General features: G+C 35.3%; 2 protein-coding genes across 2 annotated transcripts in view; one reads left to right on the forward strand and one right to left on the reverse strand.

Annotated features, from left to right (window-relative positions):
- Positions 1–23,707, reverse strand: part of LOC138710734 (cingulin-like protein 1) — a 160,297-nt gene that overhangs the window by 128,755 nt on the left and 7,835 nt on the right. Inside the window, exon 4 of the mRNA XM_069841807.1 lies at positions 23,372–23,452. Within this exon, the coding sequence (XP_069697908.1) occupies positions 23,372–23,452 (81 nt within the window). The remainder of the gene's footprint in view (positions 1–23,371; positions 23,453–23,707) is intronic.
- LOC138710737 (cuticle protein 16.5-like) lies at positions 8,860–18,969 on the forward strand. Its single transcript, XM_069841810.1, has 2 exons — positions 8,860–8,922; positions 17,934–18,969. Exons 1-2 carry the CDS (start codon positions 8,911–8,913, stop codon positions 18,285–18,287), a joined length of 366 nt encoding a protein of 121 aa, XP_069697911.1. The 5' UTR covers positions 8,860–8,910; the 3' UTR covers positions 18,288–18,969.

Here is a 23,707-nt window from a genome sequence, read left to right on the forward strand (position 1 = left end):
CAAGTTACGAAAAGGGGGACATTTCTTGATTTTTTTAAACCCGCCCGGACCCCGGACAAAGCCTAAAAAGGAGGACATGTCCGGACAAAAGAGGACAAACCACTAATATATTTCTACATTTATATCACTATTAAATACCATTTTTCTTAAATATGTGAAAATAACATTAATTTTATTATAATATACGAATACCGTAACGTCTGTTCTATGTGAATCCGATCCGTGTAAAATTAATAGGATACCTATATAATTATATCTATTTACACGTCGGCCTCAGTAGTGCAGTTGGTATAGCGCTGGCCTACTGTGCTCGAGGTTGCGGGTTCGATTCCGCTCCAGGTCGATGGCATTTAAGTCTGTTCAAATGCGACAGGCTCATGTCAGTAAATTTACTGGTACGTAAAACAACTCCTGCGGGACAAAATTCCGGCACACCGGCGACGCTGATATAAACTCGGCAGTTGCGAGCGTCGTTAAATAAACCATAATTAATTATCTATTTAAACCGCACAATTTATTTTGGAATTACAAAAATATTTATTTTGTGTGCAATGCAGAAAACGTAAGTTTATCTTCTTATTTGGGTGTACAGTAAATTCTTTAATTTGTGTGTGTCTTTCGAACAACAGTTTAAGAAAATAAATTATAAACGACTGTATAATTTACAATATTGTAAAAATGAATTTCTGCGAAACGCATCAAATAATAATGAGAAAGTACTGTATACAGTGGGTCTTGGGGTTTTAATCACGAACTTTTCATCAACGTAATGATTTGTCACAGTCTGTTTGTTGCAGAGCTTTTCGTCACAGATGGACGATATGTCATAGCGTCACTAGCTATCCATTTTTCGCCATTTAAAGTTTTAATTAATATATCTGTTGGCAATAATTTTCAGTTCAGTGAGTTAAATAAAATGCTCTTTGTGATACTACAAAACTAAAAACTATGGATACTATAAAAATAACAACCACGGAGATATTTTATGATACTACAGAAATATCTTTTGAAGAGGTGGAGAAGTTCAAATATCTTGGAGCAACAGTAACAAATATAAATGATACTCGGGAAGAAATTAAACACAGAATAAATATGGGAAATGCCTGTTATTATTCGGTTGAGAAGCTTTTATCATCCAGTCTGCTGTCAAAAAATTTGAAAGTTAGAATGTATAAAACAGTTATATTACCGGTTGTTCTTTATGGTTGTGAAACTTGGATTCTTATTCTCAAACACCATTAACCTATGTTCCTCTCTCAAAGTGAGGAACATAGGTTAAGGGTGTTTGAGAATAAGGTGCTTAGGAAAATATTTGGGGCTAAGAGGGATGAAGTTACAGGAGAATGGAGAAAGTTACACAACACACAACTGCACGCATTGTATTCTTCACCTGACATAATTAGGAACATTAAATCCAGACGTTTGAGATGGGCAGGGCATGGAGCACGTATGGGCGAATCTAGAAATGCATATAGAGTGTTAGTTGGGAGGCCAGAGGGAAAAAGACCTTTGGGGAGGCCGAGACGTAGATGGGAAGATAATATTAAAATGGATTTGAGGGAAGTGGGATATGATGATGGAGACAGGATTAATCTTGCACAGGATAGGGACCGATGGCGGGCTTATGTGAGGGCGGCAATGAACCTCCGGGTTCCTTAAAAGCCAGTAAGTACAGAAATAAAAAATCACGGAGGCGTTTTGTGGTATTATAAGAATAAAAACTATGGAAACGGTTTACGATAATTACTAAAAAAATAACATCCATGAAAACGCTTTGCGATATTATAAAAATAAAAGCCATGGAAACGCTTTGCGATGCAAAACAAAAGCCATGGAAACGCTTTGCGATACTATAAAAATAAAAGCCATGGGAACGCTTTGCGATACTATAAAAATAAAAGCCATGGAAACCCTTTGCGATAGTATAGAAATAACATCCATGAAAACACTTTGCGATACTATAAAATAAAAGCCATGGAAACGCTTTGCGATACTATAAAAATAAAAGCCATGGAAACCCTTTGCGATAGTATAGAAATAAAAATAAAAGCCATGGAAATGCTTTGCGATACTATAAAAGTAAAAGCCATAGAAACGTTTTGCGTTAGCTACTATAAAAATAAAAGCCATGGAAATGCTTTGCGATATTATAAAAGTAAAAGCCATGGAAACGCTTTGCGATAATATAAAAAGAAAAGCCATGGAAACGCTTTACGATACTTAAAATTCACCATCTGTCATAAACAATTGTGGTATGGTATTAAATATGCATATTTTAAAACAATTTATATGTAATTTTGTCAATTAATTATCTTCACTTTTAATTAGAAAGTTTTCTTAAAAAGTTTTTAAAGGTTTTAAATTTTAATATTGGAAAAATTAGTCAAACTCTTGTATCATGTAATATTGATTTTTTTCACCATATATAGATATCTACACAATTGTCTGATGATGCTCACAATTAGGGGCGAAAACGTTCACGTATAATTGAAATGTGTTAACAAAAAACGATTTTGTTGACATTGTAATAAATAGGTCAAAGACAGAAATATTGAAACTGTACTTTTGTATTTTTCATCATTACATGACTTATTGGAACACATACAAAAATGAATTCAAAATTCATTTAGTTCAGGTCAATTTTCTATACACGGAAGGACGTATGGATGGGTGGACTGATGGATACACAAATGGTCAGCATGCCGAATATCACGTTTTCGGTGTATTTTCGTAAAAAAAAAACTAGAAATAGATATTCTGCAGCACCACAATGTGTTTTTTATACATCGTACAATGAGAAAGTAACAATACATAACAGATACGACAGAAGTCTTAGAAATGCGTCGAATCAATATTTATGATTTTACTATCTGTGAGTAGCATGCCATATGGGGATGTCTTTCTCCACGTACTACTACGACTTGCGCAACAAGAGTTTACACGAATCACAACAATTAGAAATCAGATCGAATGCCACGTCCTTGCAAGTAACTGAATCTGTCACTCTTATAAGGCATCGAGAGTTCCTGTCCGGATGTGACTTTGGCACAGATCTACCCTGGACTGCACCGAGCGGTGAATGTGCTGTCCAGTGGCGGCACATAGTGCACGCAATCAATAACGCATACTTCCTAACGCTGCATGATAGACACGGTATGAGTTTGAAATACGCGTGTGTATAGATGTATGTTCGTTGTCAATATAACGTCCTTCCATGTATTTTTAGGTTTAGTAAAAACAAATTCGTACTACACATGTTTATGTAAAAACCATTTACGACACGCTTACTAGCCGCTACTGTAACAATACTGCAATACAGGCATTGCAGTGTTGAGGGGAAAGTGGCCACATGGTGCAACTTAGAGTAACAGTGTCGTAAGGTGATGTGTTGCTGTTCGTAAATTGCCACAACATAGATTGCCAGTCCATTTTATACGTGTTTAATCACTGCTTTTCCCCTCATCCGATAGCGACAGTATTCCGTCACCTCGAAACTTGAGTGCGGAAAATGTAAAATGGAATTCACTCAAAATATCAACACAGTAAATGTAGACTAAAACAGAGTAAAACAATTCTGTTTATGAGCCATTTTTGTATTTTTTTTTTCTTTTGTAGTGAACTTACATTAGGCATTACGAACTGTAGTCCTTGTGAAGTAAGAAAGCACTACCTATTTTCTCTTGTTATCAAGTTTCTATAAGGATTTATTTACAACATAAGTCAAACATTATATTAATTATTATTACTCCATATGTAGATGAAATTATTGGGGACCATCAGTGTGGTTTTAGGCGTAATAGATCGACTATTGATCAGATTTTTTGTATTCGACAAATATTGGAGAAAAAATGGGAGTATAAGGGTACAGTACATCAGTTATTCATAGATTTCAAAAAAGGCGTATGACTCGGTTAAGAGAGAAGTTTTATATAATATTCTTATGGAATTTGGTATTCCCAAGAAACTAGTTCGATTAATTAAAATGTGTCTTAGTGAAACTTACAGCAGAGTCCGTATAGGCCAGTTTCTATCTGATGCTTTTCCAATTCACTGCGGGCTAAAGCAGGGAGATGCATTGTCACCTCTACTTTTTAACTTCGCTCTAGAATATGCCATTAGGAAAGTTCAGGATAACACAGAGGGTTTGGAATTGAACGGGTTACATCAGCTTCTTGTTTATGCGGATGACGTGAATATGTTAGCAGAAAATCCACAAACGATTAGGGAAAACACTGAAATTCTACTTGAAGCAAGTAAAGCGATAGGGTTGGAAGTAAATCCCGAAAAAAACTAATTATATGATTATGTCTCGTGACCAGAATATTGTACGAAATGGAACTATAATAATTGGAGATTTATCCTTCGAAGAGGTGGAAAATTTCAAATACCTGGGAGCAACAGTAACAAATATAAATGATACTCGGGAGGAAATTAAACACAGAATAAATATGGGAAATGTCTGTTATTATTCGGTTGAGAAGCTTTTATCATCCAGTCTTCTGTCAAAAAATCTCAAAGTTAGAATTTATAAAACAGTTATATTACCAGTTGTTCTTTATGGTTGTGAAACTTGGACTCTCACTTCGAGAGAGGAACAGAGATTAAGGGTGTTTGAGAATATGGTGATTAGGAAAATATTTGGGGCTAAGAGGGATGAAGTTACAGGAGAATGGAGAAAGTTATACAACACACAACTGCACGCATTGTATTCTTCACCTGACATAATTAGAAACATTAAATCCAGACATTTGAGATGGGCAGAGCATGTAGAACGTATGGGCGAATCCAGAAATGCATATAGAGTATTAGTTGGGAGGCCAGAAGGAAAAAGACCTTTCGGGAGGCCGAGACGTAGACGGGAAGATAACATTAAAATGGATTTGAGGGAGGTGGGATATGATGATGGAGACAGGATTAATCTTGCACAGGATAGGGACCGATGGCGGGCTTATGTGAGGGCGGCAATGAACCTCCGGGTTCCTTAAAAGCCACTGAGTAAGTAAGTAAGTAAGTAAGTAAGGTTAAAAAGATAAAATGAATGTTATAAAAAGTGACTTTTAACCCACCTTGTATATCCCACCCAAGAATATTAATGCATCTTCATTAAGACTGTTATGTGTTTATCATAATTTTTAAAAACATTTGCTCTCACATAAAACTAGTATATTAATAATAAATCAGCAACAATTAAGTATTGTAAATTTAAAAACTTAACACAAGTTTAATTAATCTGATTTAAATTACATAATTTTGTAATTCCAATTCTTAGTACGGTACTAGCATCAATATCACAAAATCAAATAAGTGCTTCTTCCTTTATGGTTCCATTTGGCGTGCTTTCACAGCAACAAAACCTTTAGACGTAACTTCGAAATCACGCTTTTTTTTTACGAATGTAGCAATAATTGCTACGAGAATCTCAAATCTGTAAGAGAGTTTCTCAGGTAATTTTCTTCTCTCTTCTCAGAACACTGAACACCTCTCATTTTTTTATTGGGTTATTTTACGATGCTGTATCAACATCTAGGTTATTTAGCGTCTGAATGAAATGAAGGTGATAATGCCGGTGAAATGAGTCCGGGGTCCAGCACCGAAAGGTACCCAGCATTTGCTCGTATTGGGTTGAGGGAAAACCCCGGAAAAAACCTCAAACAGGTAACTTGCCCCAACTGGGATTCGAACCCGGCCCACCTGGTTTCTCGGCCAGACGCGCTGACCGTTACTCCACAGGTGTGGACACACCTCTCATAAAATGCATTAAAGACTGTCGTGCATAGGAAGATTTAAGATTCTTACCTTTACATTGCTAGAACTTAAACTGGGAAATTTGTTCGCTATTTCGGAACTCTCCTTAAGTTACGACCACATTGAGCTCTCGACCCTAGGCCATGCCTAAGTTTTCCTAGTAATGAATTCGCCACAGTTAATAATAATCGTTTTCTTTTTGGTACGGAGGAAGGGCTCGAAGACACTGCAGCTTCAAGCGGGCTTATCGTGCCTTACCATTCCTGTAGGCTACTGGGAATGATTTTTGAAGTCTAAACGGTAGCGTTTTTGTGAATAATGTGACTCAGCTGTGAGGTACATCTGTCGATTCAGCCTGCACGTCATACGTTTCCAGTGGTGCCTCACTAGAGTGCTCTTCCACTACCCTCTCCCGAAAGCATAATATGCCTGCACAGACTGATGTCATCTGTAAGCAAGTCACAATACTACATCATGCCGCACTGTTTTGTTGAAATGGAGAATAACAGTAGTGTAATGGAAGGAAAGGGTACAATCCTGAGAAAAACCATACGAAATCTTGGCTTTGACCACTACAAATACGACTCCGCAATCGTCGGGATTTGAATTCGGGTCCGCAATCATCGTGAGCCAATGCTATGTCAACTGAGGTACCAAAGCGGCTGTATGCGTTCTCTTTTTTAGTTGATTATTTAATGATTTAACGACGCTATAGCAACTACTAGGTTATTTATCGTCGATGGGATTGGTGATAGTGATATAATATTTGGCAAGATCAGGCCGAGGAATCGCCACAGATTACCTGACTTTCACTTTACAGTTAGAGAAAACGTCGAAAAAAACTCAAACAAGTAATCAGCCCAAGCGGGAATCGAACCCGCGCCCGAGCGCAACTTCAAATCGGCAGGCAAGCGCCTCAGTCGACTGAGCTATGCCGGTGGCCGTATGCGTTCTTTATTCACTCTTTTGAAGCTCTTTCGCCTTAGCCATAGTTTAGCTATACTGTACTATTTTATCTTAGTCAAAGTTACATTCAAAACGAAGCTTTAGTTTTAAAAAATCTTAACAATACATACGCGTGCGCACGCACTTACACACTCACGAGACCGACTTTGGGATAAAAACACCAAATAAGAGCCGACGTAAGAAAAAATTAAAAGTTGGACACATTTAAATTTAATACGTGGCGCGGTAGCTCATGAAGGACCAAGGCCGACCAGCCAGCTGCTGGTCTCACGTCCACATACCCCAGTGTAACGTATGTTTAGCACGATGATTCTCTCAGCCGTTATAGCTGGTTTTCGTAACTGGATTTCGCTACCTATCGTACATCACAATGGTGGATGGGCACCAGTCACATACACTGACAGAAATTTCATGAGAAAACTCTTTCCCCATGAGGACTCGAATCAGTGCGCATTTCGTAACGCCAGTAGGCATGATGCCTTAGACCACGACTCTACAGCAAGGCCAAAGTGGAACACACAGTAGAAGATAAATAAAATATCAGTACAATTGGCTTCAGCATGTTGCCAGGATAAATGATGATCGACTACCCTACATTGTTATGCTCAGGGGAGTTATTTATGGAGATTAATTTTATCATTTGTCTTTTTTGATATCGGTGTCATTGGAGATTGATTTGTACTGTTGGCGGAGATTAATGAGAATTTTGGAAAATAAATTATTTTGGAATTGGAGTTTTAACTCAGTATGAATATAACTTTCAATATAATTAACATTAGAGGTACGTTGGATTCTGGCAAAGGTGCGGTATGGCCAACAGACAATATTTGTTGGATTGAGACTGTATTTAACACACATTCATTTAAAAAAAAAAAAAAAAAAAACTCGCAGCCCTCAAATTAACTCTTTCAAATTATTAGTGAAATGTTGAATCCTCCATCTTTTGAGTTCACTAATGCAATCAGAACACCTATAATAGCATGTAATGTAGCCTACTTGGATATAATATAACAAATATTCAAGTAAAAAAAAAATCCGTAAAAAAACTCAGAATATGAAATTCGCTACAAAAGGACGCAATAGTACTTAATAATTCGCGAATGTGTTCATATTTCGCTATTAGAACTCTATTTCGCTATTTGTCGCAATTATTTTATCCGCGTGTTATTAATCAGAATCACTTAATTCGTAAAGATTAGTAAAAATCTATTGTATATCTATTATGTCGTGATTTTCGCGAGCTCCATAAATGCTCGATCCTGGTTATGCTATACAGAAACAACAGCACCATGGTAGATTCATAAATTGCCCAAGATTGTCTTAATGTAAGCTAGTGATACCATGGAAGACCAAAAGAAAATGGAGGGAGCAGAAACTCTCGAGCTGTATAGGAAATGATTCAAGAGCCTTGAAACCTCTTCTGTTGTTGTTGTTGATGATGATGATGATGATGATGATGATGATGATGATGATGATGATGATGATGATTCAATAATGTGTAGTTGCAATTATGGGTACCGGTATTATTCAGCTGGAATATCTATTTATTGAAGTTTCAGCTGTTTCAAAATTAACTACACTAAGTCTTTACAGAAACCGAAAATATAAAAACCAGAGTGTATTATTTTGCATGATACTGAATATGTAATTTGCGCCAATTACGTAGAAATACGCAACGTTAAAGTGTAATATATTACATATAATAAATACCCTAATTCGCAAAGATTTATTCTTCCTAAATCCGTATGTGAAAGGGAATTGAATATATAATTAGACGAATATCGAGTGTATAGATATCACACTAACGAGGAAAAAACATGTCCTAGTGGTGATTCGTAACTACGACACACAATGTTGAAGCTGCGCGACCTGGTGACAAAGTGGCCTGCACTCTTAAAACAGTGACATAAAACTAATACCTATAAAAAAAATTACGAAAGTGTCACAGGAAGAGGTAATTACAATCAACTCTGGAAAGCGTTGGTGGCATAAGTCACTGTTGCACTAAGGAAAGAAACGCAAGGTGAGGCGTGTGGAAACCTTTGATGATGGGAGGGAAATGTGATTTGAGAACTCACAAGAATTGACATTGTAAGTGGGGGGAAGGCTGCAGTGCAAGTATAAAAGGAGGTACAACAATGTCTGCAGCAGATACAAGTCAACAACAGTACAGGTATCAACCTCTCACAAAATATCAACATGAAGGTTCTGGTGAGTGACTACAAAAATTATTTTAACAACACAATATCCGAGATGTTTTACTCTCAATCAGATACTGAAACCAAACATTCTTGGGCTATTTATGAATTTCAGTTTTTTTTATTTATTTAATATATTCCCATTCTGTTCAATTTTTAAGGTATTTCATATGATAGCACAGGTTGTGCATAAATATTTTAAGAAAATTATTATTCTTTGACGACAAATTTAGGTAAACATAATATCTTTCCTAATATAAAAGCGCAAATATGAGTAACAGAAATATAACATAATTGTTAATATAATTGATATAGCTCATTCTGGTAACAGCTAATGTCTCAATCAGATATCATCTTCAAAGTATGCTAGTCTATATAAAGACATTTCTAAGATATTTATGAACTTAATATTTATGTAATATATTATACATTTGGTTAAATTTCCAAACAAAAATGTCTAAAAATTTCCATAAGTTAGTTGGCAAGAGGGCTCAAAATGTTTTTGGGCCCATTGACATAGCATTACCTAAATACGGGACTGATAGTAGCTCAACACTGATGCCATTAATTTAGCTTAACCAGATTGGTAACAATTATATTCCTACATTTTGGTAATCATAGTCAATTGGTAATCATAATCAATCAGTTTCTATTAAGGAATTCCTTGGCTACTTACCAGCAATTTATGAATTCCTAAATATTACCAGTATGTGTTTATTTATTTCTATACAGTACTTGATATATTTCTATTTTGCTGAACTCTTAAACAAAATACGATTACAAAAATAAATACATAATTAAAACTGTACCTAAGTCTTAAAACTGAAGGCAAATGTGCTGAAAGTGTGTCTTTCTGAACATAAAACAACAAAAATGTATAACAACAAAAGAATATTATTGTTACTGGTAGCTATCATAGCCCGTTTTGTAACACTGTCTCAATCAGTTATCAACAGTAAAAGTTTGCTAGGTTCTTTAAAGAACCCATTGTAAACAAAATATTTTATACAGAAATCAGTGGTTTTGTCAGGCTTTATACAGAGAGTTTAAGTCTCTCGAAATTTTCTCTATGTCTCTCTAAAATGTTGTCACTAACTTTATTGAAGTGAAAATACAATTTTTGAATTTAGTCTTAAATTATTTACATTATAAAAATAAGGACTTGTTTAATATTTCCCTAAATTTTGACAGTGATTCTCCTTTCCAACTAAAATTTCTAGCGACGTCTTGATGGCAATGCAGATATGCAGATGAAAATTATATATTCTCAAAACATGATAAACACTGAAACTTCAAATTAAAAACAATAACATAATTTAAAATTCAACTATAAATATTGCTAAATGAAATGAAACAATACTGCGATAGTGTAATAAAGTTTTTCAAATTAACTGGATTATTTGATAAAATTGTGTAATGTTTACTGTAATGAATTAACGTGTTAAATGTTATGTTATTGTTAAAATAAGTTTGTGTCGCGATATGACTTTTGTTATAAGTTAAAGCGCCAATAAAAAAATTAAAGAAAAAAAAACTGCCACAGTGGTTCCAGTGCTTGGGGTTATAAGCCAGGGGGACCAGGTTCGTGTTACACAGATTATAATCTGATCGATCCTCTCAATCTGGCATATCTAAACTCTTGGCTCCCATTTTTTCTTAAATCAAAGGGAATATAATGTTGGCATCTTATCAAAGCCTCGTATGTTGAAAATTATTAGTTTTCTGGAGTGAAAAAGAACTGCTTTTTATTTAAAGAAATTAAAGTAACATTTTACAACCTTTTAACAAACACAAATATCATCTAATAAATTATACAATTCTAAATAGCATAAAAATATCTTTATTTAGGAAGTTTAATTACATTATAGTAATTTGCATCTTATATCGAATGTTATATCTCTATACAATAGGTTTTGACACTACCACCGTGTTTCAAATTTCACATTACTTAAAAAGTGATGACACCCACTTTGCTAGCTTAAAAAGGTTTTATTTAATTATTTATTTACTTAGTATAATAAAATAGTGGTATCATTTATTCAATGAACATACGAATAATATATCAAGTACATTACACATCTGTTTTTGAAGCACATGAAAATGAATAATTGAAAAGTACACAAATACATAAAATTAATTAACACTTTTTTTTTTGTTATTATAAGAGCATAACGATTATCAAACAATAAATAAAATCATACATACAGTACATCAAAATCATGAAAACCATTGAAAAATTCAAAAGCACACTAGCTTATTTTCTACTACAGGCATAATAATCATTGAAGAAACAGACACATGATGGAGTTTGGAATTAATATCACAATAATACATATCGTCGTTGTTTTTATGGAACCTTCTATGTGGCAGTACAGAAAATAATTTTTCAGGAGGAAGAAAAAATTAATTAAAAATCAATAGGCATATGTAAGAATAAGAAATAATTCGATAGAAAACGTTGGTGAATATGATGAACATAAATGATATCATTGAGGATCAGTGTACGCCTATTGATATTTTCTATATACTGTCACATAGGAGGTTTAATGAAAACAACGACGATATGTTAAGTTCTTATATCTTGTTTTGAATGCCTTGACATTTATCTTCCTCTTCTGTACCTATGGCCATCCAAAATGTGAAATCTGAATTCTTGAAGATGTTTAAACTTCTCCCAGACAATGTTATGCCTTGAGGAGTGTAAATTTTTTGTGGGTAAAGGAAGGTTTACTAGTCAAATGACACCATTTATCATTCATCAAAAGTTTATACTGGATTGTGCGATTTGGATCATACAAAATTACTTTAAAATTAGTGACAACTGGATCTCCAACACGAACTCCGGGATGAATACTGGGACAATATAAATTGCTAGAAAGATCACAGAAACCATGATGTTAGTTTCGAATGGAGATGGTGGAGACCTTCCATTCCCACAGATTTCAATGTAGTATACAGAGACATTGATTACTTTTTAGTCAAGCTTTCTCTATATTAAACCGTGAGAACCATCTATCTTCTTTAGTGTATGGCTCTTTTCTAAAAATTTCTGAAATTATAGTGATATATTTTTGTGCTGCGAAATTCGAAAATGAATTTGCCATTAACACATTGTGATTTGATATATGCAACTAACTGTCCAGAAAGAATTTGTTTTCACAGTGGGTGTAAATTGCATTCAGTTAGTACGAAGTTGTAGAGAATTGTTGGAAAAATATCAACAGACATACCACCATCCAATTCATTCCATAGATTGCATATTACTTCCTCTGTTACTTGGTTATATATTGTGCAAAAAATTGTGAGGTCCACATTACATGAACGTAAATGTTCACATGAAATACATATCAAATCATCATCATTTCCTGTATCTCCTACTGGAGCAAAGGGCCTCAACAAACTTTCGCCATTGTCTTCTATTCTGAGTGATATTGGCAACTTCGGACCATGATTTCCCTGCCTTCTGTATTTCCTTTTTCACTGTTCTTCTCCAGGTAACCTTTGGTCTTCCTCTCTTTCTACTGCCTTGGGGGTTCCTTCTTAAAGTTTTTTTCTCAATAGAATTTTCTTTCCAAAGAGTACGGCCAATCCATCCCCATTTTCTTCGGTTTATCTATATATTGATTAGTTCTTACATTCCATCAGCTTATTTTCGTAATCATCTTGGGGCCAAAGGTCGTCTTCAAATTTTCCATCTGGACATATCAAATATCACATATTGTGCAACTGTGTACTTTGAGTTTTCTTTTAAGTAAGTTTTAAATACATGATGACGAGGAAACAGGAGTACAACCTGCACATCAATTCTATAGCACCGAAAACCAAATACTAGGATTTAATTATGTTTGTTCCTTATCATTTGATTTCTCATCCCTTGCCACCTTCTTTCTTTCTTGGTGTCATCACAGTCTCGTTCTGAAAGGTTTCCCATATTGTATTGTGAGCAAGTGTCACATACTGATTTCATTTCAAGGTGTAGAGATTCAAACTCATGTTACGAAAGATTTTTTGAAATATACTCCACTGCACACAACCTCTTTGTTATTTGCTGCTGCTTACTTTTGGATCTTTGAAAAGATGGTGTTTGGATTCCCAAACAGTCTGATCATATCTGCACGACAGTAATAAGACTACAATTTTGGCACTTCAGTAAGTATACTGGTATACTGCTTATGTTATCAATATTCTTCTTCTTATTAGTTTATTTTTGCTTTGTAGCAAGGGGCAGTCCCGAACAGAAAATTTTCCTGCATTAAAATTAGCCAGGAATATTAATTTTATTTACAAACTCATAACAATTCGATATTCTTCTTCTCGAGATGGTATTGAAGTATTGAAAAGTATTACCTTTAGGAGACAACTCCTGCTCACAACAACCTATTTTTCTAGATTTTGACAAATGAAGGTAAGTACAACTTTCGCTGGTTTCATTCCATGTTCTTTCAAAAACCATTGAACAGTACAAATCTCTCCTCATCAGTGAATTCGAGGAAATGAAATTTCTTAGCATTTGTCACCTATTTTTTCTTTGATTCTTATGCATACTTTGAGAATTTTTTCTCACTGCAAGTCCTTATCTGCTACTTAATAGCTTTCCCCATGATTGATGACTTTCTTTTGTTCCTTTCTCTGCCTGGATTCAGGACCTGCAAGGCCTTTACGTTTCATTTGATTTTTTGTTTTCTATTCATTTTGCTAATATGTTCTTCTTGTGTCACGGGATTAAAGTAAAGTCTTCTTGAGGTTCTGACTTAGAAGGTACAGATGAAGAGCCCTGTCAATGTGTGGATGTGCATGAGTAAGCCTAATGTTTGTTGTTATTTTTTAATATTGTGGTTTCCTTCTTCCTTCGTTATTCGAGCAGCTAGAGCCTAAGGAACTTGGGCAGTATTACACAAGTCTGAAGATAATGAAAAATCTGAGACTGTTCCATTATCTCCAAAACCAGTCTTACCCATTTCTTCATGGCTGAACAAATTCGTTCGATTCATCGAAGTATTTAAAATACTTCTTTCCCTGGCAAACATCATTTCCACTGTCATCTTGACCCCTGTCATTTTTAGTGGTCTGAAAATATGAACAAAGAAAAATTAAAAATCTCGTATGTTAACACACAGAAACATGCATGAGTATTAATTACTGTATGTATCAACACTAAACATTGAACTTTAGTTCTTAAAGTTAATTAAGTAGACTCTTGTAACATTTAGCAATATCACATCGACAATCCCTACAACTATTGGCAATAATACTGTGTAAATATTAAAATTACAGTTAAGTTGTGTATGGGTTATGTACCGATACTTTTATAAGTGATTATCACAAAGAAAAACATGGCTTCTTACCTGGTTTTAATACACACAGTTGCTTTTTTAACACTGAGCGGGGTAAAGAAATACAATTTATATCAACATACACTGGTAAAAAATTCATAAATATAACAAACATTAAAAGAAATAACATGCCAACTTAACAACGCCATCAATAACATACGAGGATTTGATGGTCACAATATGCAGCCAATGACATGCAAGGTTTCTGAATTGTTTTCAAACACTTGAGGGAGAAAAGTTAATAAAACACATAGTCTAGACCAGTGGTAGAGAAACCCAGGCACCAGGTCACCATGGCACCTTAGTTTTTTTTTATTGAGTTCAAAAAGAAATGTTTAAGACTTTGATTTCTTATGTCGCTACAAATATATGTCATAATGTTAACAAAAGCAGTCCTAGGAAGGAGTTGAAGTATGTAATGTATTTTATTACTGAATTATATTGTTGTTTAGTCAACTGTCCGAGGACAGTGACCTCCTAAGAGATGCCAATAAAGCATCACTTGTGAGCCAACTAAGTCAGGGGATAGTGGGGTAGGATGACCAGTTCCTTTCCTCTTCCATTGCATACATTACAGACTTGTATTTAATAACATTATAATAATTATTTTAATTGATTATTTACGACACTTTATCAACTTCTTTGGTTATCTAGCACCTGAATGAGATGAAGCGCTGAAAGTAATCCAGGAAAAAACCTAAAAATTAATTACGTTATAATATTGTTTAGTATAAGATTTTAATGAATGTATATTTATCTTAACTCGAGTGGCTTTTTCATTGTATGTGTGGGTAAAATGTGGTGGCGCCTGAAAAAAAAGGGGCTGGTGTCTGAAAGTTTTGGAGTTTTGCCTATCCCTTGTCTAGACATAGGATTTCTATGCACTAAAAAGCCAAGAATGGCATCAAGTGTGCTAGAGTGAGTGTGATGTACATTGAGAAGATTTCTAGGTCTTATTCACAAGTCTCCAAAATCTAACAATAGGCAAATGAGACACATCTCACGTGGACTGCAGCATGCATTTTGTAAATTGTGCATTGACATGTAAGTGATGGTTAAGACCGTTAACAAATATAATTATAATTTATTTCGTTTTGATTATATAGATGACATATAAAATTAGTACACCCGAAGGAGCAAAAGCTCATGCTCAGTATTTTGTTTTGATGCCATTAACAGTCTTAACTATCATTTACATTTTAGCACGTGGTTTACAAAATGCATGCTGCAGTCTATGTGACACATAGATTTCGGAAACTTGTGAATCAGGTCTTCAAACTCTCCCAACGGGAACCACATCCATTCTAGTACATTCAGTGATATTCTTAGATTTTAGTGCACATAAATCCAACAAACAAAATCAGTTTTTTACGAATTTCAACATACGAGGTTTTGATAGGACGCCAACAATAAGGTGAAATTGGGAATGCTGGTAGAAATGAAAGTTGTGAAGTTGAGGCAAACGAGAGAACCAAAGCCAAAGGGGAAAAAGCAGACAAACTCCATCCTTTGATCTTGCCCGCCACAAGTGTTACCCTTGTCAACACCAAAGATTGACACAAAGACAGCAGCATGATAAGCCTGTGCTCTAATATGATTTAGATTTCATTAAATCTTTCAATTTGAATTACATAATTTTTTCAATGTTTTTATGGGTACAAGAAGGCTACATTCTTTTGTTATTTTCAGACAGCGGAAAAAAAGTCATTCGAATGTGAAGGTAACTACAACGTGACTAATTTGTCTTGTCAGAGGGTGGTTGTTTACGTAAGCACAGTAGGTACACTAGAGGCGCGTGCAGGTAGAGGCCGAGGGAAATGTAAATTGACACACTGAATAATCACTGAATACTGGTTGTACGTTGATATAACTATTGTAATGGCATGTTTTACGTACTTTTCTATAAATCCTTTAAAGTGAGGATTGTTCAACGTTTTGAATGGAATATTGCAACTTATCATCATTCAACACAAATCCTGGCAAAAGTCATATTTCATATTTGAGGCGGAATTTGAACTTGAACCCTTATTTTCTTCTAACACACGAGCAACATTTTTCATGTGTTTCTGTGTATTACAGTAATGTTCAAACAATTGTTTTGTTATCTCCTTTAATGCACACATACATAACCGACACTTAATAAATTGTTTCACCAGTATCACTACTAAAAATGTGGACCACCATATTCTTGTATTAAAGAATACACCCTATGTTTTTAACATCTGTCTTCGGCATTATGATCACTTCACTGAACACAAATGAAGAACATGTTTACGTATCTCAATATTCTTTGTTCACGTACAGATGAGGACTGACTGAGAACACAGAGTGGCAGTTGTTTTCGGTGTTCACGTGGTGCTCTCTGCGGATGGTACCGTGTTGTAGCTACCTACTTGGGATGCGTGCACACCTCATGCCATAGTCTATGCGTATAATACTTGTAAACCGTAAACATGACCTTTATTTGACTTTTTTTCCGCTGTCTATTTGTATGGCAGATGTGGAAGTAGTTGTAAGTTCTTTTCTTACTTTATGTAACAATTCTGTGACCAGAAATAAGCAAAATTGGGAATTTAATTGGTAAAAAATACTACCGATACCTGGCATTAGATCTGAGGTTCGTGGGTATAAACACAGCCAAGAATGGTTTTTAAATATGATAAAAAAAATTATAGCATGACTTCCTGTGAACGGGGAGTAAAACTGGAGTCTTGTATCGTAGATTTACGTCACATAAAAGAATCCTGTCCCTGAATGAGAGGGGTCTAGAGGAAATTTACCGGTCATTTCTCGTTCACGTCCACATTTTAAGGCAGCATAATGCATCCATATCAGTGGGTTCATACCAACTTCCATCTGCAGTTTGTACCATACCAATCAATATTATTGATGATCATTTATTGATAAATGATACTAATATTACGCATTTCTATACTTACTTACTTACAAATGGCTTTTAAGGAACCCGAAGGTTCATTGCCGCCCTCACATAAGCCCACCATCGGTCCCTATCCTGTGCAAGATTAATCCAGTCTCTATCATCATATCCCACCTCCCTCATATCCATTTTAATATTATCCTCCCATCTACGTCTCGGCCTCCCTAAAGGTCTTTTTCCCTCCGGTCTCCCAACTAACACTCTATATGCATTTCTGGATTCGCCCATACGTGCTACATGCCCTGCCCATCGCAAACGTCTGGATTTAATGTTCCTAATTATGTCAGGTGAAGAATACAATGCGTGCAGTTCTGCGTTGTGTAACTTTCTCCATTCTCCTGTAACTTCATCCCTCTTAGCCCCAAATATTTTCCTAAGCACCTTATTCTCAAACACCCTTAACCTATGTTCCTCTCTCAGAGTGAGAGTCCAAGTTTCACAGCCATACAGAACAACCGGCAATATAACTGTTTTATAAATTCTAACTTTCAGATTTTTTGACAGCAGACTAGATGATAAAAGCTTCTCAACCGAATAATAACACGCATTTCCGATATTTATTCTGCGTTTAATTTCCTCCCGAGTGTCATTTATATTTGTTACTGTTGCTCCCAGATATTTGAATTTTTCCACCCCTTCGAAGGATATATCTCCAATTTTTGTATTTCTATGGTACGGTAAAAAGAGTACGTTCATCATAATGCTGTTTTGTGTAGGGAGAAAATTAAAAAGAAATACTATGCTTATGTTTAGGTGACTGTAGCTGTTTTGGCTGTTTCTGCCGTGCTGGCATCAGAGGAGCCTGCGTCAACGAAGCAGAAACGCGGAGTACTGGGACTTGGCTACGGCTATGACTATGGTCTGCATGCTGCCCCCAGTCTACCTCTGACTTATGCTGCTCCTCTCGCATACCACGCACCCCTCACATCCTACCACGCACCTCTCACTCTTCCCGTTGCGAAGGTAGCTTATTCTGCTCTGCCAGTTGCAAAAGTTGCCTACACTGCCCCCATTACCAAATTTGCATACACGGCACCAATTGCAAAGTTGGCATATGCAGCTCCTATCACCTATACTAAATACGCGTCACCTCTACATTACTGGTGATAAAGCAACGAATATTCAAAGAAACAAAGAAAATACATTTTAAGGAGCTCTCTGCAACATTTTTCATAAAAACGCAATAAAAGAGTACAAATGCAAAGAAGGAAATAAAGAAAGGCTGGTGATGGTTGCTTCATATGAACTTCAAATTGTAATATATTAAACAAAATCCAATGTGAAAGTACTAATTATATTAAAAATATGTTATAAAATTGTTATTAGAGAAACAACCCAAATTTTTCTGATTAAAAAAATTAAATTAATTCCATAATTATATATTACTATATAATAGAGTGCACTAGCAAAACAATAAATAAAAATTATTACCAAAATCATAAAAAAAATTATGAGGAAAAGAAAGGAGCAAAATATTGCAGAAGGCTCCTTGATAATGGTCTGAAATGGATGTCCTTTCACTTACTTGGTTTTTAACAAGGCCAAATTATAATGTTTTGTAAACATGCATAACATTTTGTGGAAGGCTGTCAGTCATCAACTTGCACATAAAAGATCTTATTTTGTATACAATTGCCTTGTTACTCATAGACCACTATTCTGAGAATCGTGGTAACTATGACAAGTATCACAATTTCTTATTGTACACATTTGAGAAGTCATTATTTACTTCGTGATCATCAACATTAATGTATTTATATAATTGAATAAAAATGTTTTAAAAAGTTTATTTACTACCATGCGTAATTATTTATGTCCTCAGAACCTATTGGAAAACAACAAATGACAAGAAATTTCAACAAACACATCAGACACGTTTAGCCCCAAATATTTTCCTATGCACCTTATTCTCGAACACCCTTAACCTCTGTTCCTCTCTCAAAGTGAGAATCCAAGTTTCACAACCACACAGAACAACCGGTAATATAATTCTTTTACAAATTCTAACTTTCAGTTTTTTTAAGCAATTAGATGACAAAAGCTTTTCAACAGAAAAATAGAAGGCATTTCTCATATTTATTCTGTGTTTAATTTCCTCTCGAGTATCATTTCTATTTGTTATTATTGCTCCAAGCTATTTGAATTTTTCCAGCTTTTCAAAGGATAAATTTCCAATTTTTTGTTAATATCCATTTCGTAGTATGTTCTGATCACGAGACATAATCATATAGGCCTACTTTGTCTTTTCAGGATTTACTTCCAAACCTATATCATTACTGCTTCAAGTAAAATTCCCGTGTTTTCCTTAATAGTTTGTGGGTTTTCTCCTAACATATTCACGTCATTCACATAAACAAGCAGCTGATGTAACCCTGTCTGATATCCTGAACTTTCCTAATGGCATATTCTACAGCGAAGTTAAAAAAGTAAAGACGATAGTGGATCTCCTTGCTTTAGTCCACAGTGAATTGGAATAGCGTCAGACAGAAACTGGCCTATACAGACTCTGCTGTATGTTTCACTGAGACACATTTTAATTAATCGAACTAGCTTCTTGGGAATACCAAATTCAATAAGAGTATTATATAAAACAAACTTTATGAGGTTGTTGAGGAGACCAAGGAAAACATTTTTTGTCTGACAACAAAGAGTCAGCATTTATTCCACTATAAGACAACTAAGTTGTCAGCATAATACCTAGGCTGTGAACAACAAATTGCGCTAAGTACTGCAAGTAGCCTATATGCTAGACTCTGGTTAGTCCCATGTTTCTGCCACTGCACTATTCTCAAACAATTTTTCTAATTTAAGAAACATTCATTAACTTTGTTTCCTTTACCAGTATTTACTTTTTTATTAGAGAAAGTTTTATTATATTTACTGGACTTTGGAAGATTGGCCATCACATACAAGGGTGGATCGGAAAGTAACATAATTTTTTTTCTGCAGCTGGGATGTTGACATTTCACCGAGAAATACTTTGAAGTTTTCACTACAGACACAATTTGTTTTGCATGTACAGCTCTAGCGAGAGAAGAGTGAACTACGCAACAAAGATGGCGCACATGTTACTGTCATCAACTTGTGAAGAGCAGCGAAGTCTTGTGCGATTTTTGTGGGCTAAAGGACGTAACCTGAGTGAAATTCACAGGGACATATGGGGATATATGGGGAAGACTATATGGACCGTAGCAACATCTCCAGGTGGTGCACATTCTTCGCATATGGCTGTGAGAACCTTTGTGATTTGCCACGTTCCGGGCGGCCAGTAACAGCTGCAACCCAGCAGAATGTCACAGGCATTAAGGCGGCAATTTTGAACAACCAGCGGATCCAACTGCGAACCTTATCTCAGCATCTCAGCAGTTCAACATTTCATATGGTGCGTGTACGACAAAGCGATGGCCGGCCAGGAATTTCTTCATGGGATCAAACAGATGAAAGTCCAATGGTGCAAGGTCTGGATTCTATAGTGGATAATGGAGCACCTCCCAACCAAATGTATTGATTTTCTCACGAACAGAAGCCGCAACACGGGGGAGAGCATTGTCATGAAGAAGTTTGACATAGTCAGCATTAATGCTACGGCATTTGTCACGAGGGGCACGATGCAACATTACCAAAATTTGAATGTAGGCTGCAGCAAAGTTTGTTTATTGAATTCTGATACATTGTGCACATTTAATTACAGCCAGTTCCACCAATTTTAACGTGTGAAAACATTAAATCGAAAGCTAGGATGATAGTTTCAACTACTCGTAGCTTATCCAAGGAACAGCTGGTCAGTGATGTTTATTTATACAGTGCGTATACTAACTGGCTCCACAGTGAAGCAAACGGCAGTATTCGACCCGGCAGCAATGTAAAGTTGGTATTGTGAAGCACCTAATTTTAACATAGGAATATTAAATCTCCTCTCTCGTTCCCTCCCACTCTCTACCATTCAATGCGGACAAGAGCATTGGCTCTACCTGCATGATACCAACACAACTCCTTGAGTCTCCGCGTTCTGCTTGCCACTTCTCCTGCAGAGCCAGTTAGTATACACACTGTACTTTCTTCTGCAGCAGATTGCAGAGTACAGTCACTTCAAAATTGAACAATCATTGTGGTACCGAATGTAGCGTGGTCTATTCTTAACGTCTTTCATTGCCTCTCTGGATGGTGGTGTAGAGGACAGTTGCTGCAGAGGAGCAGATTCTTCTCCCATATGAATTAGCTTCTGGAATTACTTACATCATGAATCTGGAGATCGGCATAATTATTTGCGAATGGATACAGACACTAATTTGAAATTACTGTTTATTAGTAAATCAGAAAAAAAAAAAAAAAAAAAAAAGACACTGACAGCTTCTAAGAGTTCTGGTGATTTCTCCTCCTCCAGAATTAATAGTTATATCGTAATTTTCTGTCCACACTAATCGAAAGATGATGCAGAACTGAGGAAAAGTCTTCAGTTAAGATGGACATGTGTCTACTTTAACGACTTGCCTCATGTTTTATCTGAAAACAAAGCTCCAGCCCATCAGTTTCCTGGACAATCATCTGTCTTCATTCAGTTCAGGTAAAACACCCACCTAGCATCGTGATGCATTTGGGGAGCTATGACAGGTACAGTTCAGAAAATCAACGTAACAACAGATCATCGTGCTAACCACACAATACTCCCATACTGGTTGAATGATAGTTTACCTCTACTAAGGCATGCAGACGTGAGACCAGCGGTCAGCTAGTAGATCTCAGCCCTTAGAGGCTATCGCGTCCATGAATATTATTATTATTATTATTATTATTATTATTATTATTATTATTATTATTATTATTATTATTATTATTATTATTACTGTCAATATGGGGTGTATGTTCGAGGTGTTAAAAGTACACACTCTTTCAAATTACATTTTGTAGAAAAAACCTGAAAATAATAAAAACTAGTCATATTTAAATTCTTCCACTCTCAAAGCGAAACATGCAGTCGCTTCGCACTTTTGTATTCCTGAATTTGTTTGCAACATTCTGTTGAAAACGCATTTTATATTTGTTTTTTGCTTTATAACATTACAAACGTAATCCTCAGTTTCCCTGTTCTGGCTATGTACGACATGCTGGTGTCATCAATTTCAATTTTAATTTGTTACATTTGCATTTATTTTATTTCTGCATTTTTCAAATATATGTTGGTGAATACACCTCCTCTTTGTTACTTGCAGCATTTTTCATGATTTCATAAACATCAGTCACAATTTCACGTCTCTGACTGAATGTCTTTTCTTTTAATTTTGAAATTCTCAACAAAAATAATAGAAGTGACTTAAAAATTACAAATACTATAAATTATATTCTCATTACTTAAAACGAAATTAGATTAGCTAAAACTACTATGCACATGTATACACTACACTATTCTGACAGAGACTAACGATGACAATCCACAACACTACATACAATTACAGAACTCCAAGAACAAATGGGGGAAGAACCATACTTGTAAACAGTAGTGTGATTCACTGACTAGAAGGTCAGGCAAGAACGTATGTACAAAACTCTGGCGCGAGCTATACACATCTATACACCATATTATTCCGACAGAGACTGTACAGTAATAACTAAGCCAATTTCGGACACTTCAAGTATTTACACATGAGGGAATACCACAATTGTACACGCTAAACAGAGTGAGCGATCTGCTGACTGAAACGTCAAGCAAGGCCACACGTTAAAAAACATGATACCAGCTATAATCACTACTGTATTTAATCCATAAAAATGACATGAAGCTATCAAAACAATTTTTTAAATTCGAAAGGAGAATATCGCTAGACTGACAGTTGATGTAACAGACAGATTCTGAAGTCTGAAAAAATCAAGTATGTATAAAAAGAGAGGTAGAAGAAGAAAGAAGAGAAAGTGTACGAAAGAGAAAGAAAAAGGGAAAGAATGAGGAAGAAAAGTAGGTGGAGGGAGAGGAGGTGAAAAGAAAGAGGAGAAGGAAAAGAAATAAGGGAAGATGAAGACGATATTCTATCTTATTAATTCCCATCATTTTGATATATAGTATCAACATGTAATTGAAGGTTATGCTTCCTTCAAACCAGAAGAATTTGCGTGGAATTTAAGAAGTGCATTAAGTATCTTACTTATAACTTAGCCATACAAAACACTTCATGCATGGAACAATATTGCAAACTCACCCCAAGTCTCGAGTCCACATCTTGGAAATGCTGTTCCAGATTCGAAAAATAATCTGTAATCTTCTGATATTCTTGCAATTCCTGTAGAAATACATAAGTAAAAGTTAGACCTATTTTATGATTCATTAAGTTGTATAGTGGCAAGGAAATGGATCAGCTTAGTGAGTTTATGAATATATTCATCAACTATGGCAAAAAAAAAAGTTAACCAAATGTATAAAACATGAAAATAAAAAATTTGAAACAGACATTTTAACATATTTTAAATACAGTGATTAGTTAATTACTTAGTGACGGTATAACTATGGAATGGTTGAATGTGAAAAGAAATGACTG

Source organism: Periplaneta americana, chromosome 12 (assembly GCF_040183065.1).
Source record: "Periplaneta americana isolate PAMFEO1 chromosome 12, P.americana_PAMFEO1_priV1, whole genome shotgun sequence".
In the NCBI taxonomy this organism is placed as follows: domain Eukaryota; kingdom Metazoa; phylum Arthropoda; class Insecta; order Blattodea; family Blattidae; genus Periplaneta; species Periplaneta americana.